This window comes from Mytilus californianus, unplaced genomic scaffold, assembly GCF_021869535.1.
Source record: "Mytilus californianus isolate M0D057914Y unplaced genomic scaffold, xbMytCali1.0.p SCAF_7, whole genome shotgun sequence".
NCBI lineage: Eukaryota > Metazoa > Mollusca > Bivalvia > Mytilida > Mytilidae > Mytilus > Mytilus californianus.
Genome location: NW_026262723.1, coordinates 11,607,575 through 11,630,976, shown reverse-complemented (window position 1 = coordinate 11,630,976; position 23,402 = coordinate 11,607,575). Strand labels below are relative to the sequence as shown.

At 35.2% G+C, this 23,402-nt stretch overlaps 1 protein-coding gene across 1 annotated transcript; it reads right to left on the bottom strand.

Annotated features, from left to right (window-relative positions):
- Positions 1-1,241: 1,241 nt before the first annotated feature.
- On the bottom strand, positions 1,242-21,911 carry LOC127708225 (uncharacterized). Its single transcript, XM_052213068.1, has 3 exons — positions 21,894-21,911; positions 2,878-5,686; positions 1,242-1,255 (listed from the first exon to the last, which is right to left on the bottom strand). Exons 1-3 carry the CDS (start codon positions 21,909-21,911, stop codon positions 1,242-1,244), a joined length of 2,841 nt encoding a protein of 946 aa, XP_052069028.1.
- Between the last annotated feature and the right edge of the window lie 1,491 nt (positions 21,912-23,402).

The following is a 23,402-nucleotide window of genomic DNA, read 5'->3' as shown; positions in this document are numbered from 1 at the left end:
TTTTTGAACATTCAAAAACGAAATAAAAGATGGTCTTCGTTGTAGGGTTCCTATATCAACCCAAAAAAAGTCTACAAGAAGATATGCAATCCCATTTTGACACATTATTGCTTTTACACTACTCCTAAATATCAGGTTTTTTTAATTGAAACTGCAACTTATTTACCAAATTTAAAGTCTCAAGACATAGCACATTTGAAACAATACCCAACCACAAGGCTGAGCAACACAAATTTCAATAAAACTGGGTGATATCATGTGACCAGGAAATGAAAGGAGACCCTGATTCACTTATGACACCCGTAAGTTTGCATGGTAATTATTAATTCAATAAAGAAAATCTAGTAATTAATAACATAACACTACCAAGGTAAATAAGGCTGAAGGCGAAAATGCATCGTACAAATGTACTGACATCCTGAGTTACATGAAAACTAGTGTATACCAATATCGAAGTCGCATCATAGAATATTCATTCTAAATTAGACGAATTATAAGGTTTGCAATACATTTCATCATGCCTTCATGACAGTTTAAAATCTTTTACTAGATGAACGATCCTTATTGATTTTCGAATAATTTTGATTCCGCCTAAAGTTTGGTACAACCCGCCAAATGGGCAATTTTTAAGTAAACATAATTATCCATAAGTTAAATTCGTTTTAAGCGCTATCAAATGATTACTCGAATGAGGGATTGCTACTCATCTGGGCACTAGTTCCTCATTTGGTCTGTTGTATCCAACATGTTAGTAAGGTCCAATATATCTGTTCTATCTGTTCTATTATACCACTTTTCTACCTGATAAGTTGAGTATCACTGAACATCTCCAATATGGACATGCATAGGTTCAGCATCTTACATAGAATCAATAACGTAAATACTAGTTTCGTAATTTTATAGCATGGGGCCTTTCACAAATAACAGTATTATTTTTGCTCATTATCAAACTCCTTACGTTGATTGCTGTTGTTCACATTCTATTCATGACATCTGTTGGTATTAACCCCAATTTTCAAGGACTTTGGTTTTATCATATCGGCCAGTGTTTATATACGAGTGTCCGCTATCTTCGACAAGAAAACTTAGCATGCAAAGCAACAAATGAAAATAGTTATGAATCTGGAAAAAAATCCTCCTTGCCCTACCAGAATATCAAATGGTCGCTCCTTTACTTTGTTTGACCAGCGAGGCACACAAGGCACTGAAGGTTATATTCAAATGAAACTGATCAACCTAGATCAATTTATCAAAACTGAAATATTATAGTTCAATATGTACATATTTATTTAATTCTCTAGATTCTATGTATTAGAATGTAATGTTATATGGAACCTTTTCTATGTTCTGTTTTGTGTATTGTTGTTTTTCCGTTTGCCTGTTTGTCTTTGTCTTTATAGCCATAGCGTTGTCAGTTTATTTTCGACTAATGTCCCTTCGGTATCCTTTGCCTCTCGAAGACTAGTATTCTCGTAAAGGTAATTTACCTTTTTACTGCCGCCCTTGTTACACAAATCCATTTACAATATCAGTATGTTTTATAACCAAACTATATATACATGTATGATATACATACATTTTTATTTCTCAACAAACGAAATTACATCTATTAGGTATAGAGATATACACAATAAATAATACATCATGCATATGCACAGACATACAAAAACTATACGAAAGCAAGACAGAGGCATATATCATAAATAAGAGTATACAGAATAAATTAAATAGTATAAAATACACGCGTTCTCCAGGAGAGCCTATATGCATACTGATTAGTCTTTATGTAAGTTGTTAAGTCTTTTGTGCAAATCTGATGTGTAAAGTCACTTCTAACAGTTATGTACATTTCTTTCTTATGTTGTGCAGTTTAACCACTGTCCCGGGCTAGGGGAGGTTTAAACACGTTTGAACAGCGTTTTACTACTACTGCCTTTACTTAAGCCCATCACAATTGTCAAAGCCAAGACAGGAGGATATACATGTACTTAATTATACCTATAATTGCTTACATCAAAGCCATTGGAATCTGTTGGGTAGTTGTCTCATTTGCAGTCATACTACATCTCCTTATGAATATATAACGAAAGACATTGGAGGCATTTAATTCAAAACATGATTTATGTAGGTTCGTGTACAATTTTGCCATTAGATTAGGGACTTTCTGTTTTGAATTTTCCTCGAAGTTCGTTTGTTTTTTGCGGTTATTCTACCTTTTACTTTAATACAGCATTTACAACCTTCAATGCTTGTTAACAATTCTGAACAAAGTAATTGTTCCTTTTTTTCATTTTGGAATACATATACTAAATTGTTTGAAATAGTATGTAAAATCAACAAGTCATCGATGACTAAGATAATTACAAATAGATTTAGAAAACTAATAATTTACCCCATCATAGATACCAGGATCAACATTTTGCACGTTAGACGTGTGTTTCGTCTAAAAAGACTCAACGGTATAAAGGGAAATGTCCAGTAACAACCAATCCACAAGTGCCTTCTGGAGGTGAATTTGGACATGCACAGAATTATATATACTGTCTTATGTTTGCTTGGAATATTCGAACTTTCAAAATACAACATTGCATTGCCAACTGCATTTTGTTGAAATTTAAACTTTTAATAACATTTTCTTTTATTCGAAGTCTCAATATCAACCATCTAGTTTAAAAATAAATTCGATGTTTATATATATAAAAAAAAGCCAATTTCAACATATTTAATGTGATGCCTTTGTTCGAATAAGATGGCCTGAGATATCCGAAAGTAAAAGACATCCAAGAACTAAACACATAACTAAAACTCCAACAAAACCAATGTACTTTGAAGATTGTCTATCATCCTTTGCTGATACTTTCCCGGCCTTAAACATACTGGTCTCTTTTGGATCGATAGCAATTGAGTTCTTCAAAATGTTCAAATATTCTTGCATAGAATCGAGATTTGCCTGTGTTGTGTTATATGGAATACAAGGACACAAACAGCTAGATCCTGTCGTTATATTACTACTACCTTCGTTATAATGAATAGTTGATATCACATCTGACGTAGATTGACTAATAAAGCTTGTGTATGTTGTTGACGCTCCAGTTGTGCCTTCGTTTGTTGATGAGGAATCAATTGTTGTTGTTTGCATATGTGATGATTGTGTTTTCAAGCTGGTGTCCGTTGTGGAGGCTTCAGTCGTGGTTTCTTTTGGTTCAGTTGTGCTTTGTTTTGTTGTTGTTTGAATAGGAGATGATTGAGTATTGAAGCTGGTGTCCGTTGTAGAGAGTTCAGTTGTGCCTTGTTTTGTTGTTGTCTGAATAGGACTTGATTGAGTATTGAAGCTGGTGTCCGTTGTGGAGAGTTCAGTTGTGCCTTGTTTTGTTGTTGTCTGAATAGTTGTTTGAGAATTGAAACTGGTGTCCGTTGTAGAGGCTTCAGTTGAGCCTTGTTTAGTTGTTTTATAATCAATTGTAGTTGTTTCAATAGGACTTGATTGAGTATTAAAGCTGGTGTCCGTTGTGGAGAGTTCAGTTGTGCCTTGTTTTGTTGTTGTCTGAATAGTTGTTTGAGAATTGAAACTGGTGTCCGTTGTAGAGGCTTCAGTTGTGCCTTGTTTAGTTGTTTTATAATCAATTGTAGTTGTTTCAATAGGACTTGATTGAGTATTGAAGCTGGTGTCCGTTGTGGAGAGTTCAGTTGTGCCTTGTTTTGTTGTTGTCTGAATAGGACTTGATTGGGTATTGAAGCTGGTGTACGTTCGGGATGGTTTAGTTGTGCTTTGTTTTGTTGTTTTAGAATCAATTGTAGTTGTTTGAATATGACTTGATTGAGTATTGAAGCTGGTGTCCGTTGTGGAGATTTCAGTTGTGCCTTGTTTTGTTGTTGTTTGAATAGGACTTGATTGAGTATTGAAGCTGGTGTCCGTTGTGGAGAGTTCAGTTGTGCCTTGATTTGTTGTTTTAGAATAAATAGTAGTTGTTTGAATAGGACTTGATTGAGTATTGAAGCTGGTGTCCGTTGTGGAGTGTTCAGTTGTGCCTTGTTTTGTTGTTTTAGAATCAATTGTTGTTGTTTGAATAGGACTTGATTGAGTATTGAAGCTGGTGTCCGTTGTGGAGGGTTCAGTTGTGCTTTGTTTTGTTGTTGTTTGAATAGGAGATGATTGAGTATTGAAGCTGGTAACCGTCGTGGAGAGTTCAGATGTGCCTTGGTTTGTTGTTGTCTGAATAGGACTTGATTGAGTATTGAAGCTGGTGTCCGTTGTGGAGAGTTCAGTTGTGCCTTGTTTTGTTGTTGTCTGAACAGGATTTGATTGAGTATTGAAGCTGGTGTCCGTTGTGGAGAGTTCAGTTGTGCCTTGATTTGTTGTTTTAGAATAAATAGTAGTTGTTTGAATAGGACTTGATTGAGTATTGAAGCTGGTGTCCGTTGTGGAGTGTTCAGTTGTGCCTTGTTTTGTTGTTTTAGAATCAATTGTTGTTGTTTGAATAGGACTTGATTGAGTATTGAAGCTGGTGTCCGTTGTGGAGGGTTCAGTTGTGCTTTGTTTTGTTGTTATTTGAATAGGAGATGATTGAGTATTGAAGCTGGTGACCGTCGTGGAGAGTTCAGATGTGCCTTGGTTTGTTGTTGTCTGAATAGGACTTGATTGAGTATTGAAGCTGGTGTCCGTTGTGGAGAGTTCAGTTGTGCCTTGTTTTGTTGTTGTCTGAACAGGATTTGATTGAGTATTGAAGCTGGTGTCCGTTGTGGAGAGTTCAGTTGTGCCTTGAATTGTTGTTTTAGAATAAATAGTAGTTGTTTGAATAGGACTTGATTGAGTATTGAAGCTGGTGTCCGTTGTGGAGTGTTCAGTTGTGCCTTGTTTTGTTGTTTTAGAATCAATTGTTGTTGTTTGAATAGGACTTGATTGAGTATTGAAGCTGGTGTCCGTTGTGGAGGGTTCAGTTGTGCTTTGTTTTGTTGTTGTTTGAATAGGATATGATTGAGTATTGAAGCTGGTGACCGTCGTGGAGAGTTCAGATGTGCCTTGGTTTGTTGTTGTCTGAATAGGACTTGATTGAGTATTGAAGCTGGTGTCCGTTGTGGAGAGTTCAGTTGTTCCTTGATTTGTTGTTTTAGAATCAATTGTAGTTGTTTGAATAAGACTTGCTTGAGTATTGAAGCTGGTGTCCGTTGTGGAGGGTTCAGTTGTGCTTTGTTTTGTTGTTTCAGAATCAATAGTAGTTGTTTGAATAGGACTTGATTGAGTATTGAAGCTGGTGTCCGTTGTGGAGGGTTCAGTTGTGCTTTGTTTTGTTGTTTTAGAATCAATAGTAGTTGTTTGAATAGGACTTGATTGAGTATTGAAGCTGGTGTCCGTTGTGGAGAGTTCAGTTGTGCCTTGTTTTGTTGTTGTCTGAATAGGACTTGATTGAGTATTGAAGCTGGTGTCCGTTGTGGAGAGTTCAGTTGTGCCTTGTTTTGTTGTTGTCTGAACAGGATTTGATTGAGTATTGAAGCTGGTGTCCGTTGTGGAGGGTTCAGTTGTGCCTTGTTTTGTTATTGTCTGAATAGGACTTGATTGAGTATTCAAACTTGTGTCCGGTGTGGAGGCTTCAGTCGTGGTTTCTTTTGTTGTTGTTTGAATAGTTGATCGAGAATTGAAGCTGGTGTCTGTTGTTGAGGCTTCAGTTGTGCCTTGTTTTGTGATTGTCTGAATAGGAGTTGATTGAGTATTCAAGCTGGTGTCCGGTGTGGAGGCTTCAGTCGTGGTTTCTTTTGTTGTTGTTTGAATAGGAGTTGATCGAGAATTGAAGCTGGTGTCCGTTGTGGAGGCTTCAGTTGTACTTTGTTTTATTGTTGTTTGAATAGGAGTTGATTGAGTTTTTAAGCTGGTGTCCGTTGTGGAGAGTTTAGTTTTGCTTTGTTTTGTTGTTGTTTGAATAGGAGTTGATTGAGTATTCAAGCTTGTGTCCGTTGTGGAGATTTCAGTTGTGCCTTGTTTTGTTGTTGTTTGAATAGGAGTTGATTGAGTATGCAAGCTTGTGTCCGTTGTGGAGAGTTCAGTTTTGCTTTGTTTTGTTGTTGTTTGAATAGGAGTTGATTGAGTATTCAAGCCTGTGTCCGTTGTGGAGGCTTCAGTTGTGCTTTGTTTTATTGTTGTTTGATTAGGAGTTGATTGAGTATTCAAGCTGGTGTCCGTTGTGGAGAGTTCAGTTGTGCTTTGTTTTGTTGTTGTTTGAATAGGAGTTGATTGAGTATTCAAGCTTGTGTCCGTTGTGGAGGCTTCAGTTGTGCCTCGTTTTGTTGTTGTTTGAATTGGAGATGATTGAGTATTGAAGCTTGTGTCAGTTGTGGAGGCTTCAGTTGTGCCTTGCTTTGTTGTTGAGGAGTCAATTGTTGTTTGACTACAAGTTGATGCATAATTATCTCTAGGATGACACAACACCTCTTCCGACACACCGACTTGACATTGATCTAGAAAATATAAATTACATCAAAATGATTTAAATATCGGTAATAGTTTTTATATTTACGTTTTTTTTTCAAGTATAAGAAATCTCCTTCAAAACTTTCAGTATGATTTATAATATACATAGATCCATTTATTGAAGGTTTTTTAATGTATTGCATGATCTTGTATATTTTTCACAGAGGCTGTCCTTGATAAAAGAAAACTATCCTTAGTGTGAAACAAGGATCAGTTATGTACTATTTGTTTGAACGAAGTTTTAGTTTACCATATGGGAGAGAATGGTTCTAGTGACATATCGTTTATCCCATCAAATATTTAGGCAAACTTTCTAGGAGAAATATCTACTAAGTTTAATTGAGTAGTGTAGGGTCAAAAGTTAACGGACGACAACCTTCGCTTGGGAATGGTACAGTTTCGGCTTACTTGAATTTTGAATGTTTTGTTTTCTTTAATAACTTTTCACAGACTGAGTGCAGATGTTTGAATAGCAAACTTAATGTATGATGAATTCTTCAATTAAAATCATATTCACATAGGCACAGGCGATGGAATTATTAATGTTGTCAATCAGACTTCTGTCCGTCCAAGAGCAATCTCTCTATAACGATAATTCCCTCCTCATTTATTAATAGTTACTATAATTATGTTCATTAAATGAAAGTAATCAAGATCTTTTTTGAGACCAATGTTTTACCATAGATATATGTGGAAGAAATAGTGACGAAAGGCATCATATATTGACGAGAGACAGCAGAACATGATAAATATGTTGACGACATGCATCATTGTCAGAGAGAGAGAGAGAGAGAGAGAGAGAGAGAGAGAGAGAGAGAGAGAGAGAGAGTGGGGGGGGGGGGGGGGTCTAAAAAATCACAGGAGGTAAATCAATAGTAAGTACAGGTAGAAACCTATGGTCATTATTATGAGAAAGGCGAAATATAGGTAGTTCGTTATTTCGGATTTGTATAAAATTTTTAGAACTGGCTTAACTGCATCTGAATATCGTATATGGTATATGTAGCATATCAACTTTCAAAGATAAAATCAACAGAACACAATTAATCATTATGAAATAGACATATATGTACTTGTATAACTGTATAGAATGTACGTAAATAAAGAAAGCAATAACTCAATTCGTAGACTTTCAAGATGTGATACATCCCCATGTATATACATTGTATATATATATATATATATAATAAGAACGTCTAAATAAGTGACAACTCTATATATATATTATAATAAGTACGTCTAAACAAGTGACAACTCTCTCTATATATATATGTATATTCAAGTCTAAATTGAAAACAACGTTCAAACCTATGATTGCGTTGGCTAAAAACCGCAATTTTTATACGTGTGCATGTAAAACAAATTTCTTGGTAGAGGGGTCTAAATACAGCACAAACAACATTTTCCAAAAGACCAAAAAAGTGAAAGGTATATTCTAACAAATCGCATTTGGCTTACAGGTCGAACAACTGATGTTCTTAAACCCTGATGACTGCCATTGACGATTGCCACATAAATTGATCACGAGATGTAACATGGATCTTAATTATTAATTAAATACCAAACAGAAAACAATAAACTTGCGAAAAAGATGGTATACCGCAAACATCAGGTGCAAAAATTTGTACACAATATCTGGATTTCGACAATTAATGTCTCTTCAGTGATGTTATGGATCGAAACGGTATATGGAAGGCCATATAATTTACCTCAATTTAGGATAGACTCTTGAATTTTAAAGAGTCAAAATAGGATGAACGGATCATATAAACCCCAAGGAAAATATAATACAAGCTGAAACGAAAACATATAAACAAGTCTAAATTGAAAACAACGTTCAAACCTATGATTGCGTTGGATAAAAACCGCAATTTTTATACGTGTGCATGTAAAACAAATTTCTTGGTAGAGGGGTCTAAATACAGCACAAGCAACATTTTTCAAAAGACCGAAAAAAACGAAAAGTATATTTTAACAAATCGCATTTGACTTACAGGTCGAACAACTGATGTTCTTAAACCCTATATATATATATATATATATAATGAGTACGTCTAAACAAGTGACAACTCTACGATAGATCCATTTATTAGATCACCAGTGAAGGTGATACACGACTGAAAACACATTTTATATTAATAATTACTCTAAATAACAGCACAGCAATGTTAAATCTGCAAATTTGCGGAAGGAAATTTTTGTTCTGCCCTCGCCGGGATTCGAACTCATGCTATTGGTATATCGAGACAACACCGCCTGCACTGTGTCCAGCGCTCTAGACCACTCGGCCACGTAGACTGAACAAATATATATATAGATATATCATTGACGTCATATGTGAAACAGTTATTCAATCATTGACCAACCAAGCACGCAAGGCTTATATTTGGTTTGCCAAAATCGCCTTTTGTCTAGTAATGCATGGAACTCATCAGTGGCGCTTAAATGTAAGTTACATGTGTATACTGCACAGTTCAGTAACCCGTTGACTTGAACTCCTGACGCCGTTTGGGTCAAGTAGCGTCACCTTTCATTTCCAGTATAAGTTAACTAACAGATACCGATTTGATCGTTCTATAAAAAATAAAAACAGCACGTTATAAGTTTCATGCGTCCAAAGCGCTTGTCTGGATTTACCTTCGTCATGTTCATCAGGAACGCTGAAAGCCAAATATTTGATTGCCAAGGATGTATAAGAACTGAAACAGTTGAAGAGCTATATAACCAAAAATTACAAAAAATAGCCGAATCCATTTAAGGTCAACTTTGCAGGAGGATTTGAAACCTTAAATTCTTTATAATTTCAAAATTTATCAACGAACAATTTTACAAAGGATTGTTATAAATTCGGAACTGACTACTGAGCTAATGTTACCCTCGAGGACTGTAGTTCACCAGCAGAGGTATCGACCAAGTGCTGTAAAGAATTAAAACAACACGTTATAAACGTCAATTAGGATCACCTTACATTTCCAGGATAAGTTAACTAACATATACCGATTTGTTTGTTCAAAAACTGTTAAGAAGAGTTTAAAGCTCTCTTTTTTTTTTAACTTATAGCGCTCTAGTAAAAAAAATTTGCTTTTTTAAATACATAATGAGCAATATGATAAAAAAAAGACAATAAAAATACCACAAATATTGTAAAAAATGTAATCTTTTTCCTTGTATTGCTGTATATATCCGTATATTCGTCCAATCAGAGTAAAGATTTATGACATCATGCATGCCGTTACCATAGTTAAGCGTCCTTTAAAAATAGGTCACAAAGCGGAATTATTACTGACTGCGACAGTAAAAATGTATAATACATCATACATAGAAATAAATCAGGTGAGAAACGATACACTGACACAGTAAAGTAATGCCACGAGGTAATGAGTGACGATACACTGTCACAGTAATGGTAATGTAATGTCATGAGTAGCGATTTATTGCCATTAGGTAATAAGTAACGATACATTGACACAGTGAAATAATGCAACGAGGTAATGAGTGAGGATACACTGACACAGTAAAGTAATGCCATGAGGTAATGAGTGACGATACACTGACACAGTGAAGTAATGCCATGAGGTAATGAGTGACGATACACTGACACAGTGAAGTAATGCCATGAGGTAATAGATGAAGATGCAATGAAAAAGTAAAGCATTGTCATGAGGGAATGAACGACGATACACTGACACAGTGAAGTATTGCCATGAGGTTATGAGTAACGATACATTGCCACAGTAATGCAATGTCATTAGGTAATGAGTGACGATACACTGACACAGTGAAGTATTGCCCTGAGGTAATGAGTGACGATACACTGACACAGTAAAGTATTGCCCTGAGGTAATGAGTGACGATACACTGACACAGTGAAGTATTGCCCTGAGGTAATGAGTGACGATACACTGACACAGTAAAGTATTGCCCTGAGGTAATGAGTGACGATACACTGAAACAGTAAAGTATTGCCATGAGGTAATGAGTGACGATACACTGAAACAGTAAAGTATTGCCCTGAGGTAATGAGTGACGATACACTGAAACAGTAAAGCATTGCCCTGAGGTAATGAGTGACGATACACTGAAACAGTAAAGTATTGCCCTGAGGTAACGAGTGACGATACACTGAAACAGTAAAGTATTGCCCTGAGGTAATGAGTGACGATACACTGAAACAGTAAAGTATTGCCCTGAGGTAATGAATGACGATACACTGAAACAGTAAAGTATTGCCCTGAGGTAATGAATGACGATACACTGAAACAGTAAAGTATTGCCCCGAGGTAATGAATGACGATACACTGAAACAGTAAAGTATTGCCCTTAGGTAATGAATGACGATACACTGAAACAGTAAAGTATTGCCCTGAGGTAATGAATGACGATACACTGAAACAGTAAAGTATTGCCCTGAGGTAATGAGTGACGATACACTGAAACAGTAAAGTATTGCCCTGAGGTAATGAGTGACGATACACTGACACAGTGAAGTATTGCCTTGAGGTAAAGAGTCACGATACACTGAAACAGTAAAGTATTGCCCTGAGGTAATGAGTGACGATACACTGACACAGTGAAGTATTGCCCTGAGGTAATGAGTGACGATACACTGACACAGTAAAGTATTGCCATGAGGTAATGAGTGACGATACACCGAAACAGTAAAGTATTGCCCTGAGGTAATGAGTGACGATACACTGAAACAGTAAAGTATTGCCATGAGGAAATTACAGATTATTCAGTCTGCTTCTCTAATTGGTTATTCTTTATATCAGGACAATTTAAATATTGTAACGATTTTAGTTTTAGTAGTTTAATTTTTACATTGTGTAACATGTATTTGTATTCTAATTGTATTTTCAGTTTAAATTACAATTCAATAGTGTACCGACCGGTATCTTTTACAACCGAACGGTGTCTTGGTTACATTATTCCACCGTTCGATATCTCTTTGGAATCGCCAGGTACCCGATTTTTGGAACCGTCACGGTCTGGTATTGCTTGTAATTTGGTATAACAAGGGATGCGAGAGAGATCTAGGGAAGTCGAGTTAGGTAGTTAGAGAGTAAGTGAGATATTTATCAGTTAAGCTAGGATCACACTGCCGATCAGATCAACTCGATTAAGCCCGATCAAGACAGATTAAGTGATCGAGAGACTGGTCTGACTCAATCGACAAAATGTTCGGGGTTGTCTACCTTGCTCGTCATCGATCTGACTTTTTACCCGAGAATTTTTGACATGTCAAAAAAATTCGAGTAAGGATCGAGAAGCGAGTCACTCGCAAAGACATCCGGAATTCGTCGAGTAGCGGTCGATTCGATCGGAAAAGGATCGTGTAGAGATCGAGTTTGGTCGGAATACAAATATTTTACCGATCAGTACTCGATCATCTCGACCTTTTCTCGACTAATATCTGGTCATTTCCCGATCAACGCCAATCTATTTGATCTGTGGTCCAGATTAACTTGACTAATGCCCGATCGCTTCCAGATCACTGCGACTTCTGTAATTTTTTAACCAAAACCAATTCGACCAATACCCGATTTCTACGCGACCACATTCGACCACTCTTCGATCTCTAATAGGTCATACACGAGTACACATGACTGCTACACGATTATCTAAAAGGGTGTAAAGATTTGATTAACTCTCAGAACTTTGCTTCCGCAAAAATATATTGCCACTGTATTTTTTTAACTGTACAAAAGATTAACTCCGCAAAAATTCTCAATGTACAGTACTTGTCTGTACTTTTGCAAGGAGGGTTAAAGTTTTAAAAGAGAGTCAAAAGATAACAAAGGAACAATCAAACTCAAAGGTCGAAAACAAACCGACACAGCCATGGCGAAAAACGAAAACTGACAAACAGCAGTCCACATAACACCACATAGAAAACTAAAAACTTAGCAACACAAAACCCAACAAAACCTCTCAAAATGATCTCAGGTGTTCCGTAAGGGAAGTAGATCCTGCATTTTAGCCCCGGAGGATTTTTCAAATATGAAGGTAATTGTGCAATGAAATTAATTTTTAGACAGCTGATGACTAATTTAGCCTTCAAAGTGGGTTTATAAGAACATCAAGATTATTTTTTACCTGTGCCCGTATGTCCAGAAATTTTTGTAGTATAAAAATAAGAAGATGTGGTATAGTTGCCAATGAGACAACTCTCCACAAGACACCAAATGACACAGAAATTACGTAACAACTATAGGTCACCGTACGGCCAAATGTTTACATTGTACAAACACTTTTTTTCACAAGAACTTTTTGACGCAATTTTACAAAAACAATGAGACGAAAGACAAATGATTTTTATTTGATCTCTTGATAGATATATGTAAACAGTTTCAGAAAAGGTATCACTCCAAGGGATTGAAATTCTACTTTTGGCCAAATTTTGGGGAAATATGTGACATCTTTACCCCCCTTTTAGCAATACTTTTTTAGCAAATACATGCAGGTTGTTGCCATGCATACACCAAACAGAAATTATCTTTAACCATTCAACTACTGGATATCAAATATATGGAAAATACTGATTACATACATATGCACATATATGACACAAACAGTAAGCTTAATTTGTAAGAAAGCAAGGAAAGGGGGATGATAAAATTTATGTGTATTGCTATCTAACATACGTACTATTCTAGTGACAAATCTCATTTGGTGGTGTCATTTTCAAGAAAATAGCAGTTAAACTCCCATAACATATCAGCGTCCTCTGGGGTCCTCTTTGTTGAGCTCCTGCAAGTCTCTCATACTACCCATACAGTGGTCGCCGTGTCAGCTACTGCCTCACCTAGATTTCTTGGCGCCCGTTGCTGTCTACGCCTTCTTGTTCGTCTTCTACGCTCTCTTCAAGATCCGTCACAGCTATTAACCTGTCTCTCCGGAGCTCTTACCACCCTGCCACAAATCCAACTGCTTTATTTTCATGTATATATTTTAAATGTATGATTTTACTCAGACCTTCTGTGAACTACTGAATATAACCAAATAAATGGAAAATGTGTCCATGGGACACAGATAATGCTCCCGTTTGCATATAACGTTATAAAGGGTCATTTCTCAAGAACGGTATAAGTGACGCCACCCAAATTCGCACTTGATCTGTGTTTTATGGTAATAAGCATTGTGTATACGTTTCATAACATTTGGTTGAGGCAAAATAAAATAAGGGAACGGAAACTAATTGTTGGGACGTACGTACGTACGGACAGACAAGGGTATCACTTAATGCCCCCTCCGCTCCGTAAACAGGCCCGATCTAGAATTTGTTACGCGTGGTCGTGGAAATATTGACAATCAGGACCATCGAGTTGATTTGGTCGGCAGTGTGAACCTAGTTTTAGATAGAGAGTTGAGAAACTTGGATCGAGAGATATAATAGGAATATTTTCATTTAACAACATTTGTTTAGGATTATTATATTAAACTGATGTACACTTTATTACAGATTACATCGTGAAATTTATTCAAGACATTGTGTTGTTCTTTGTTTTCATTGTGTTATTTCAACATGGATATTATGAAACTGAAGCTACCCAATTAAATGCATTGACGAACAAGGATCCAAATAAAACGACACAATATAACTTTAAAAAGTCTAGAGTACATGTACAGTAACTAAAGGTCATTCTTCATGTCAACAATACATGTCAACCTCTTTCCTTTAATGTTGACATTACTGAATAAGACTTATCATCGAATTTGTACTAAAATTAGCATGATCAGCAGGACGGGTGCCACATGTAGAACAAGATTGGAATATATCCGTGGTCATCTGCGACACAAATATTCAATAACGATGAACCAAATCAGGATGAGATTCGAAAATAATTTCGAAGAGACCACTTGAAATTTAGTTCAATATCATTTTTGTAAGCAGCAACCCTCTCAGAGAAATCATGATAATGAGTATCGTAACAACAGGGAGATATACACTTTGAATGCAAATACTGTTGCTACTAAGAAATAGAAAGTTCGCAATAGGAAAACTGATGTAAGCTTTTTTTTTGTCGTATATTTTATTTCTTAACCGATCCGCAGTGTTAATTTCTATATGAAACATATTTATCCAATTTAAATTATTTAGTCAGAGAACACCATCGATATAGCGGAACGTGAGGTTAAAGCCAATAAAGGATATATTTTATTCTAAATTCTTTAAAGGATAGATATTTCAGCATATGTTATTGCTTGTATACTTTGGTTTCGTTTTACAGTTAAACTTCTTTAAACTTCTCTAAAGCATAATCTTTCGTTTCTCATATTATACATGTACATGCACAATTCGGACCAGTTAGAACCTCTCATACACTCTGCCAGAAACTCTCTTTAGAACAGTTCTCCCCTTTATGTTCAGAGGAGTGTCTCACAAATGGCTGTTCTAATTTACGTCATATAGAACTGTTTCGTTATGGAACAATCTCTAACAGGTCTTTACTTTAACAGATTTTGACAGTTCTACAGATACCTAGAAATACTGTGAACAGTTTTACCCTATAACTGATTAGGGCAATCTTACCCTAGAATTTAACCGGACAGTTCAAGCTGCGAACTGGTCGAGAACAGATGAGACATATCTTTCTGATAGTTCTGAAAAGAGGTTGGAAACTTAGGAGCCAGTAGTTTAGCGATGTTGAAATCTTGTAAATCGATTTAGAATAGGCAAACCAAGCTTAAGGTAACAAAGAAAAACTGAAGAAATCGCATGAACCCCAAAAGGTGTGAAAAGGATGCAATCGTTTTAGGATACAATCGTGAAAAGGATATGATCGTTAAAAGGATATAATCGTGAAAACGATACAATCGTGAATAGGATACAATCGTGAAAAGGATACAATCGTGAATAAGATAAAATCGTGAAAAGGATACAATCGTGAATAGGATACAATCGGGAATAGAATACAATCGTGAAAAGGATCCAATCGTGAAAAGGATATAATCGTGAATAGGATACAATCGTGAAAAGGATGCAATCGTGAATAGGATACAATCGTGAAAAGGATATAATCGTGAAAAGGATACAATTGTGAAAAGGATAAAATCCTCAATAGAACATAATAGGGAAATTACAGATCAGACGATTAGAAATGATCAGAGCTTTATACTTACCTAATTTTATACTCCACGTTATGTTGTTCACAGACTCGGATTCTAATCCTATCAAATCTATAGGTATGTCGCTTTTTAACTCTGCTGTCATCAAAACCCCATTCCCTACTATCTCTCCTGTTCCGACCGTTACAATATTATTCCATGAAATCCAAAAACTTCTATCTTCGTTACAACTTACGATATCAGTAGAAATGATTTCGATTTTGTCACATTCTGGCCAGGCTAGAGTGTAGCATCTTGTTATACGAGACACTATGGAACCATCCCACAATAAGCGTCCGATGACAATATGATAACTTGGTCGGAATGTAGTAGTATTGGCTGAGAAAATTAGTCTGACTTCGTCACATGATCTGACAGAAAAAGTGAAGGACGTATAGTTGGTTTGTGTTATTGGTATAGTATTTATTATTTTATAACCATTATCGGGCCAAGTGCACACAGTAAAATTTTGGCCAATCGTTCTATCTGCAATGGAAAACAGTACAATATTGATGTTTCATTTTTCTTATAAGTATTTATGTGTAAATGTAAAATAATTAAACAAATATTATATTATTGAATATATATGAAAAAAAATAGTGGAAAGAAAAAAAGAAAAGAAAATCACGGGCACTATGGCATGGTATTGGTTGCAAAAATTTGATTTTTTTCATTTAAATGCAATATTTCGTATTTAATTGGTATATTTCTTCATTTAAATGCAATATTTTTTTATTTGAATTGTATATTTGTTCATTTAAATGCAATATTTTTTATTTAGATGGTATAATTTTTCATTCAAATGGTATAATTTTTCATTCAAGTGGTATAATTTTTCATTCAAATGGTATAATTTTTCATTTAAATGGTATAATTTTCGTTCAAATGCAATATTTTTTATTCAATTGGTATATAAAATGTCATTTGAATGCAATATTTTTTATTCAATTGGTATAGTAGTTTTTTTATTTATATGCAATAATTGTATTATGGGAAATTCTTTGACGTCATAAGGTCAAATTTGCAACAACGTTTGTGATTGGTCGGTAATTGTTTGGATTTCCCCTTTCTTTCTAAACTTGAGTGACCAAGAATTAAAAAACGCGTCAGAATATCGCCCTCTAACTAAATTTGGCGTTCGTGCGAGTTCGTGCACTGGCTGTTAATGCCAATAATGGCCAGGACGAGCAAAAAATGCGAGTGACAAGTAATAATAATTAATTTGACACACAACTTGTTCATGGATAGAAACAGAATACCTCCAATGAAAACCTTTTCTAAGAAACTCTCCTACAGTTTACACATTGAAATAAAAAAAAATACATAGCTAGCCCCCTCCCCCTTCTAAGTCCTGATACATGTAATCATGACGTTCTTTAGTGCTATATCATTTTTTACTTTTCTTGATCCGCAGAGACGTTGCAGGAAGGCACACATGAAAAAAGAATAAAAAGTATCCAGGACGTTACAATTATTTGGACTAAGCCCCCTCTTTTTTAATACATGTAGAAAAAAAAATCACTTAACTACGACAGCAGAACCAGAAACCCACAAGTAGAGACAGAAGCTGTTATACTCCGGAACTAATTCTTTAATAAAGACAATTCAGGATAAATTGGAACCAGTTACTAACCCATGTTACAACAATAGTCCTATGACATAGGACTTCACTATATGAGGCGTGAACTTCATATTTAATACTATCTATAATATGAGCTCTCATGTCTTATGCTGCAAATCATTTTACATCTAGGATTCGTTTTGCTTTTTTCTTACTGTTCTCGTCTCCGAATCCCTTACATAGATTTTTTTTCAAGCCCCACAGTAGTTCAATAATTACTATATGTCTTTGCATAAATAAGTATGCAGGGCATATTTCAAAACATATTTTATCTTCAGGACTTTTAAATGATTTACTTTTCAATACTGCATTGGGCAGGGGGGTATACAAGTTTATTTTGTGACACATTATATAATATAATTAGGTATCCAACAAATTATATGATTGTACGTTTAGCTATTATCTAGACCCGTACAAAATGTATATAATTAGACACATTTACAGGGGCGGATCCAAAACCTCGGTGTCTAGAAGGGGGGGGGGGGGGGGGGGGGGGGGGGGGGGGGGGGGGGGGGAGTGGGGGAGTAGGTTCAAATTTAGATATTTGTATAGAGATGTATATATGCGAGTATTGGCAGTAATGGTTATGGTGTGTGTGTGAGGGGGTTTAAGATCAAAGATCGTTTCTATAATTCTATATCTTTTAGTTTTTACCATTTCACTCTATTCTTTATCCTTTGATCTCTATTATATTTGTCCTAAACATGCGTGACATATTTGCCACTGGACATAAGGCAACCAAAAGTCAATCAACGTATTCTGTATAGTTCATCATTTCTTTATTATGTTATCTATAGGTTTGGTCCCGCCCCTTATCTACTTTTTTTGCACATTAGGGACGACATCAAAAGTTCAATGTAGGATTAATACTTAATTCTTATAGTTTTTTTCACTGGTCCCCTACCCCCCCCCCCCCCCCCCCGCCCCCCCCCCCAAACTATTTGAATTAAGTTTTTTATCCTTCATTGATTTTCTGATGTCGTCCCTTATCCTCTCTATGTAAACCCAATTCATGTCCTGATAAATGGTGACTCATGCATAGCATCATATGTGGTTATTAAAACAAGAAACATATTCATATTATAATAATTAATGTATGCTAGGACTTACAGATAGATGTCATTAGTCCCAGGTCATGTAATAAAGAAGGTCTTATGAAAATACAATAGCATTTTAATATTGATGATTATATATATGTTTATATATTTAATAATGCCATTTTTTGGGAAAAAGGGTAGGGGCAAGGCGTTTTTAAAACATATCAATGGGGCGCGTTTTTTTTTTTTTGTTCTTCGGAAGTGAGCCAGAAGAAGTCCATTTCTGTGGGGTTTTTTTTGCATTGGGAAGATCTTCTGGCTCTCTTCCACCTCTTCTTTTTTGATAGGTTGACGGCAGAGGCACATAACAAACATGGCGTCGTTTAGTCTAAATGAAATTAATAAATTTATGAATGCAGATATATTAGAATGTGAGCTGTTTTATAAACGTTTTTATGGTATGACAGCCTTAGAAGGACATCCCTGTAGGACGATAAGCTGGATAAATATAAGAACTACACGGACAATAACAGTAAAGGGACGATTATTTGATATTCTAGGGAAGGGATTTTGATTGATTGGTGTTTAACGCTACTTTCAACACTATTGGGCTATTCCGTTGTGGTCAGTTTAAATTTATAGATGAAGGATGGGGAAGGGAAGAGAGGGCATTATTATTCATTTCAATCTGTCGCTAATCATGCCTATTTTTAAGCTCTTACCAGGCAACCATATTCATATATGAAATCCTTCTGTCCCCCACCCCAACAAATGAATAAATATCAAATGGTTTTCCTCTTATTTAACACAAGTTTAAATTGATTGATTGATTGTTGCTAATTTTAACGCCCAGTGAAAATTAGTTCATGCTTGTTCAGGAAAACACGAGTTTAGAAGTCACGTATATAATATAATAAGAGGCTCTCAAGAGCCTGAATCGCTCACCTGCATTTCAGAGGAGAAGATTTTTAAATGTTAGCAAACTTGATGAACAAATTGTGTAAAATTGTCTTTAAAGGGCAATAACTCCTAAAGGGGTCAATTGACAATTTTGGTCATATTAACTTTTTTGTAGATCTTACTTTGCTGAACATTATTGCTGCTTACAATTTATATATATCTATAATAATATTCAAAATAATAACAAAAAACTGCAAAGTTTTGTTAAAACTACCAATTCGGTGGCAGCAACCCAACAATGGGTTGTTCGATTCGTCTGACAATTTCAGGGCCGATAGATCTTGACCAATTAAACAATTTTACCCATGTCACATTTGCTCTAAAAGATTTAGTTTTTGAGATATAAGCCAAAAACTGCATTTGACCCTTATGTTCTATTTTTAGCCATGGCGGCCATGTTTGTCGATGGATACAAACTTCGGATACAATTTATTATAAACAAGATACCCTAAGGAACATTTAGTTAAAGTTTAAAGGTATTTGGTCCAGTAGTTTCAGAGGAGAAGATTTTTGAAATAGCTTACGACGACGGACGACGACGGACGCCAAGTGATGGAATAAGCTCACATGGGGCCCTTCGGGCCCCGGTGAGCTAAAAATGAAGAGATGGAATATGATTGCTAATAAGGCAACTATCCACCGGAGTTCAAATATGAAGTGGATGTAAGCAATTATAGATAAGATAAGAAAAATTTATTTTAAGTCGGGTTACACGAAATACTACAAACATAAACGGCTCTGTAGAGCTTTTTGCCGTCATGTAGACAAATGCTTTTTGTAGACAATCGTAAGGCCTTCAACAATGACAAAAACTTGATACTGTAAAGTCGTCTATAAAAGGCCCGACATGAAAAGTGTGAACAATTCAAACGAAAAAACTAACAGCCTAATTATACATAACAAAACAATTTACAAAATATCAAATATGAGTCGAGACAGGAACCAACGACAACCACTAAACTACAGGCTCCATCCCTGGGACATGCAAATAAAGAATATGGCAGGGTGGATATAAAAACGAAGATGTGGTATGATTGCAAATGAGACAACTCTCCATAAGAGCTCAAATGACACAGAAATCAACAGCTATAAGTCACCGTACGGCCTTCGACAATAAGCAAAGCCTACATCGCATAGTCAGCTTTTAAAGGCCCCGAAATCAAAAATGTAAACAATTCAATCGAGAAAACTAACGGCCGAATTAATGTACAAAAAAAAAGAACGAAACACAAATATGTATAACAAAGCAACAAACGGCAACCACTGAATTACAGGCTCCTGACTTGGGACAAATACATACAGACAGAATGTGGCGGGGTTAAACATGTTAGCGGGATCCCAATCCTCCCCCTAATCTGGGACAGCGGTGTAACAGTACAATAACATGTCTGTGAGCAAACCATCCCGAAGCTGGGACAGTGGTGTAACAGTACAATAAAATAACAACCTGCACAAATCAGCAAATTAACTCAAAAGATCGGTACGAGACACACAAAAAAACTAACATTAAGACAATAGACACAAAGCATCGACATAAGAGTATTTGCAATTACTGGAAGTTTGCTCAAACCTAATTACAACTGGTACTGAAATAAATCTTGTTCTCCCAGACTGAGTTATCAATCAGTACACAACGCGCGGCAAAGGATTTATTAAAAAAAGAAAACAGTCTGAGAAACGTCTGGTTTACGTTGTATATAGATATAAGAAGATGTGGTATGAGTGCCGATGGGACAACTCTCCATCCAAGTCATAATTTGTAAATGTAAACCATTAAAGGTCAACGTACGGTCTTCAACACGGAGCCTTGGCTCAAACCGAACAGCAAGCTATAAAGGGCCCCAAAAAAATAGTAGTGTAAAACCATTCAAACGGGGAAAACCAACGGTGTCTAATCTATTTAAAAAAAAACGATATACTTGCATATAAATCCATATACAATGAAACGGTTTTTGAAAAGTGGACCGAACGTTTTGATCATCGAAATTTTGCAACAGAAATACTAGTTATGACCACAAGATTTTAACAGCCAGTGCAGGACTCGCACGAACGTTAGATTTAGTTAGAGGGGCGATATTCTGACGTTTTTTTAATTCTTGGTCACCCATGTTTAGAAAGAAAGGGGAGAAATCCAAACAATTTCCGACCAATCACAAACGTTGTTGCAAATTTGACCTTATGACGTCAAAGGATTTCCCATAATGCAATTATTGCATATAAATAAAAAAACTACTATACCAATTGAATAAAAAATATTGCATTCAAATGATATTTTATACCAATTGAATGAAAACTATTGCATTTGAACGAAAATTATACCATTTGAATGAATAATAATACCATTTGAATAAAAAATATTGCATTTAAATGAAAAAATATACCATTCAAATAAAAAAATATTGCATTTAAATGAAGAAATATACCAATTAAATAAGAAATCTTGCATTTAAATGAAAAATATCAAATTTTGCAACCAATACCATGCCATAGGGCACTACCTTATCTACTCTCTGTTCGGATCTTTTTTTTTAAATCATGCATTTCGTTAAAATAGATTATCAAAATCTGTTAATGTTAGAATACTTTTAGTGAAACTGAATTCGAAATTGTATACTTTATTCAACATTGCAATATTTCTTTTTTCAAGCATACGGATAAGCTCTCTAAAAAATACAATAGGTAATTAACCTTTTTGTAGACTTACAACTTTCCCTTCTTCCATCTCCGAAAAAAATCTGGAATGGTTTTTAGAATTTAAAGTTAGATAAGTTCCCTTTATTTTGTTTTTGTATGAAACGGATCAGAGGTTACATAGAGAGATAGATGCCATATGGAGCAGGATCTGCTAACCTTCTAGGGCACATGAGATCACCCAAAGTTCTGTGTGTGAGTTCATGTTGCTCAGTCTTTAGTTTTCTATGTTGTGTTTTGTAGAAAAATGATTGTCTTTTGCTCGTTTTTCGTTTTTGCCATGGCATAGTCAGTTCGTTTTCGACTTATGAGCTTGACTATTCCTTTAATATATCCCGCATCTCTTGTATGTACATAACATGGCAGGTCTATTACTGACTTCTGAGTGTCATTTTGGTTTTTTAATTATGTTGTTGGGTTGCTGTCTCATGACGTTTACATAATATCAACCTATATTCATAAAAATATTAAACAAAGTGGATGGAGAGTTGTCTCATTGGCACTCATACCACATCTTCTTACATCTATTGACATACTCACTTTTAAAAATTCCAAACAATATGATGAAAATGATTATATTTTCCTGCTGCATTCTGTAAACAAGACGAAATAAATGTTCAACAACTAGATCCTCTCATCTTTACGTCCGAATATATATTATAACAATGTTTTAACCAAATATGATTACTCATTGACAATATCTGTAAAATAGGTGCTTCTATCTACTGATTATGAGATAAAAGTTTTGAATAATTGATCTATTGTTTGGTACATTTGTATAGACAACAAATTAGATACTATACAACTGGTTCTTTTTATACATTTGTTTATACACGGCAGTTCTTGACTAAGTGAAAATATTGGAATTTAAAGGCATACTCTTTATTTTACAACCAAATAAAGCTCCGTTGATATTTGAAGAAATATTTGTTAATTTGATTGCTCTGTGGATGATTGTTTTTCTGGAATAAATGTACAAAATCACAAGTCCTTAACAAATATTGAAATATAAGTTGTTTTTACCAATTAAACAAATCACTCTAAATGATTAAAGTTCATATACCGCATGTTTTGTTGCGGACTTCTTTTCCTTGACTGTATTTCATGATTAGACAGTAACTATTGGATTGTTGATTAAATTATAAAACATGTATAAACAGTTAGGAAACTGATTTGTATACAAAAGGCATGCTGTATTTTAATAATTAATCAAAACGCTTAATGTTTTTGTATTGCAAATGGTTGCTCAAATCCCAACGACATACGCGCGTCTGGTGTACAAACTTTAAAGAATGGTATCTTTTTTGATGACCTTTTTTATACGTATATTAATACGATTATATGTCAAATCAATGTCAAATACGATAATATACTGCTTTATGCTAGAGTTGGACTTTCAACCTTATACATCACAAGGTATTATTCTACAAGAAGGAAAATCAAGGAGAGGATTTTGTAAAAGTGAAAATTCACTTGTTTTCCAATCCTAATAAAACTCTCATATTGTAATGTTTATGTAAAT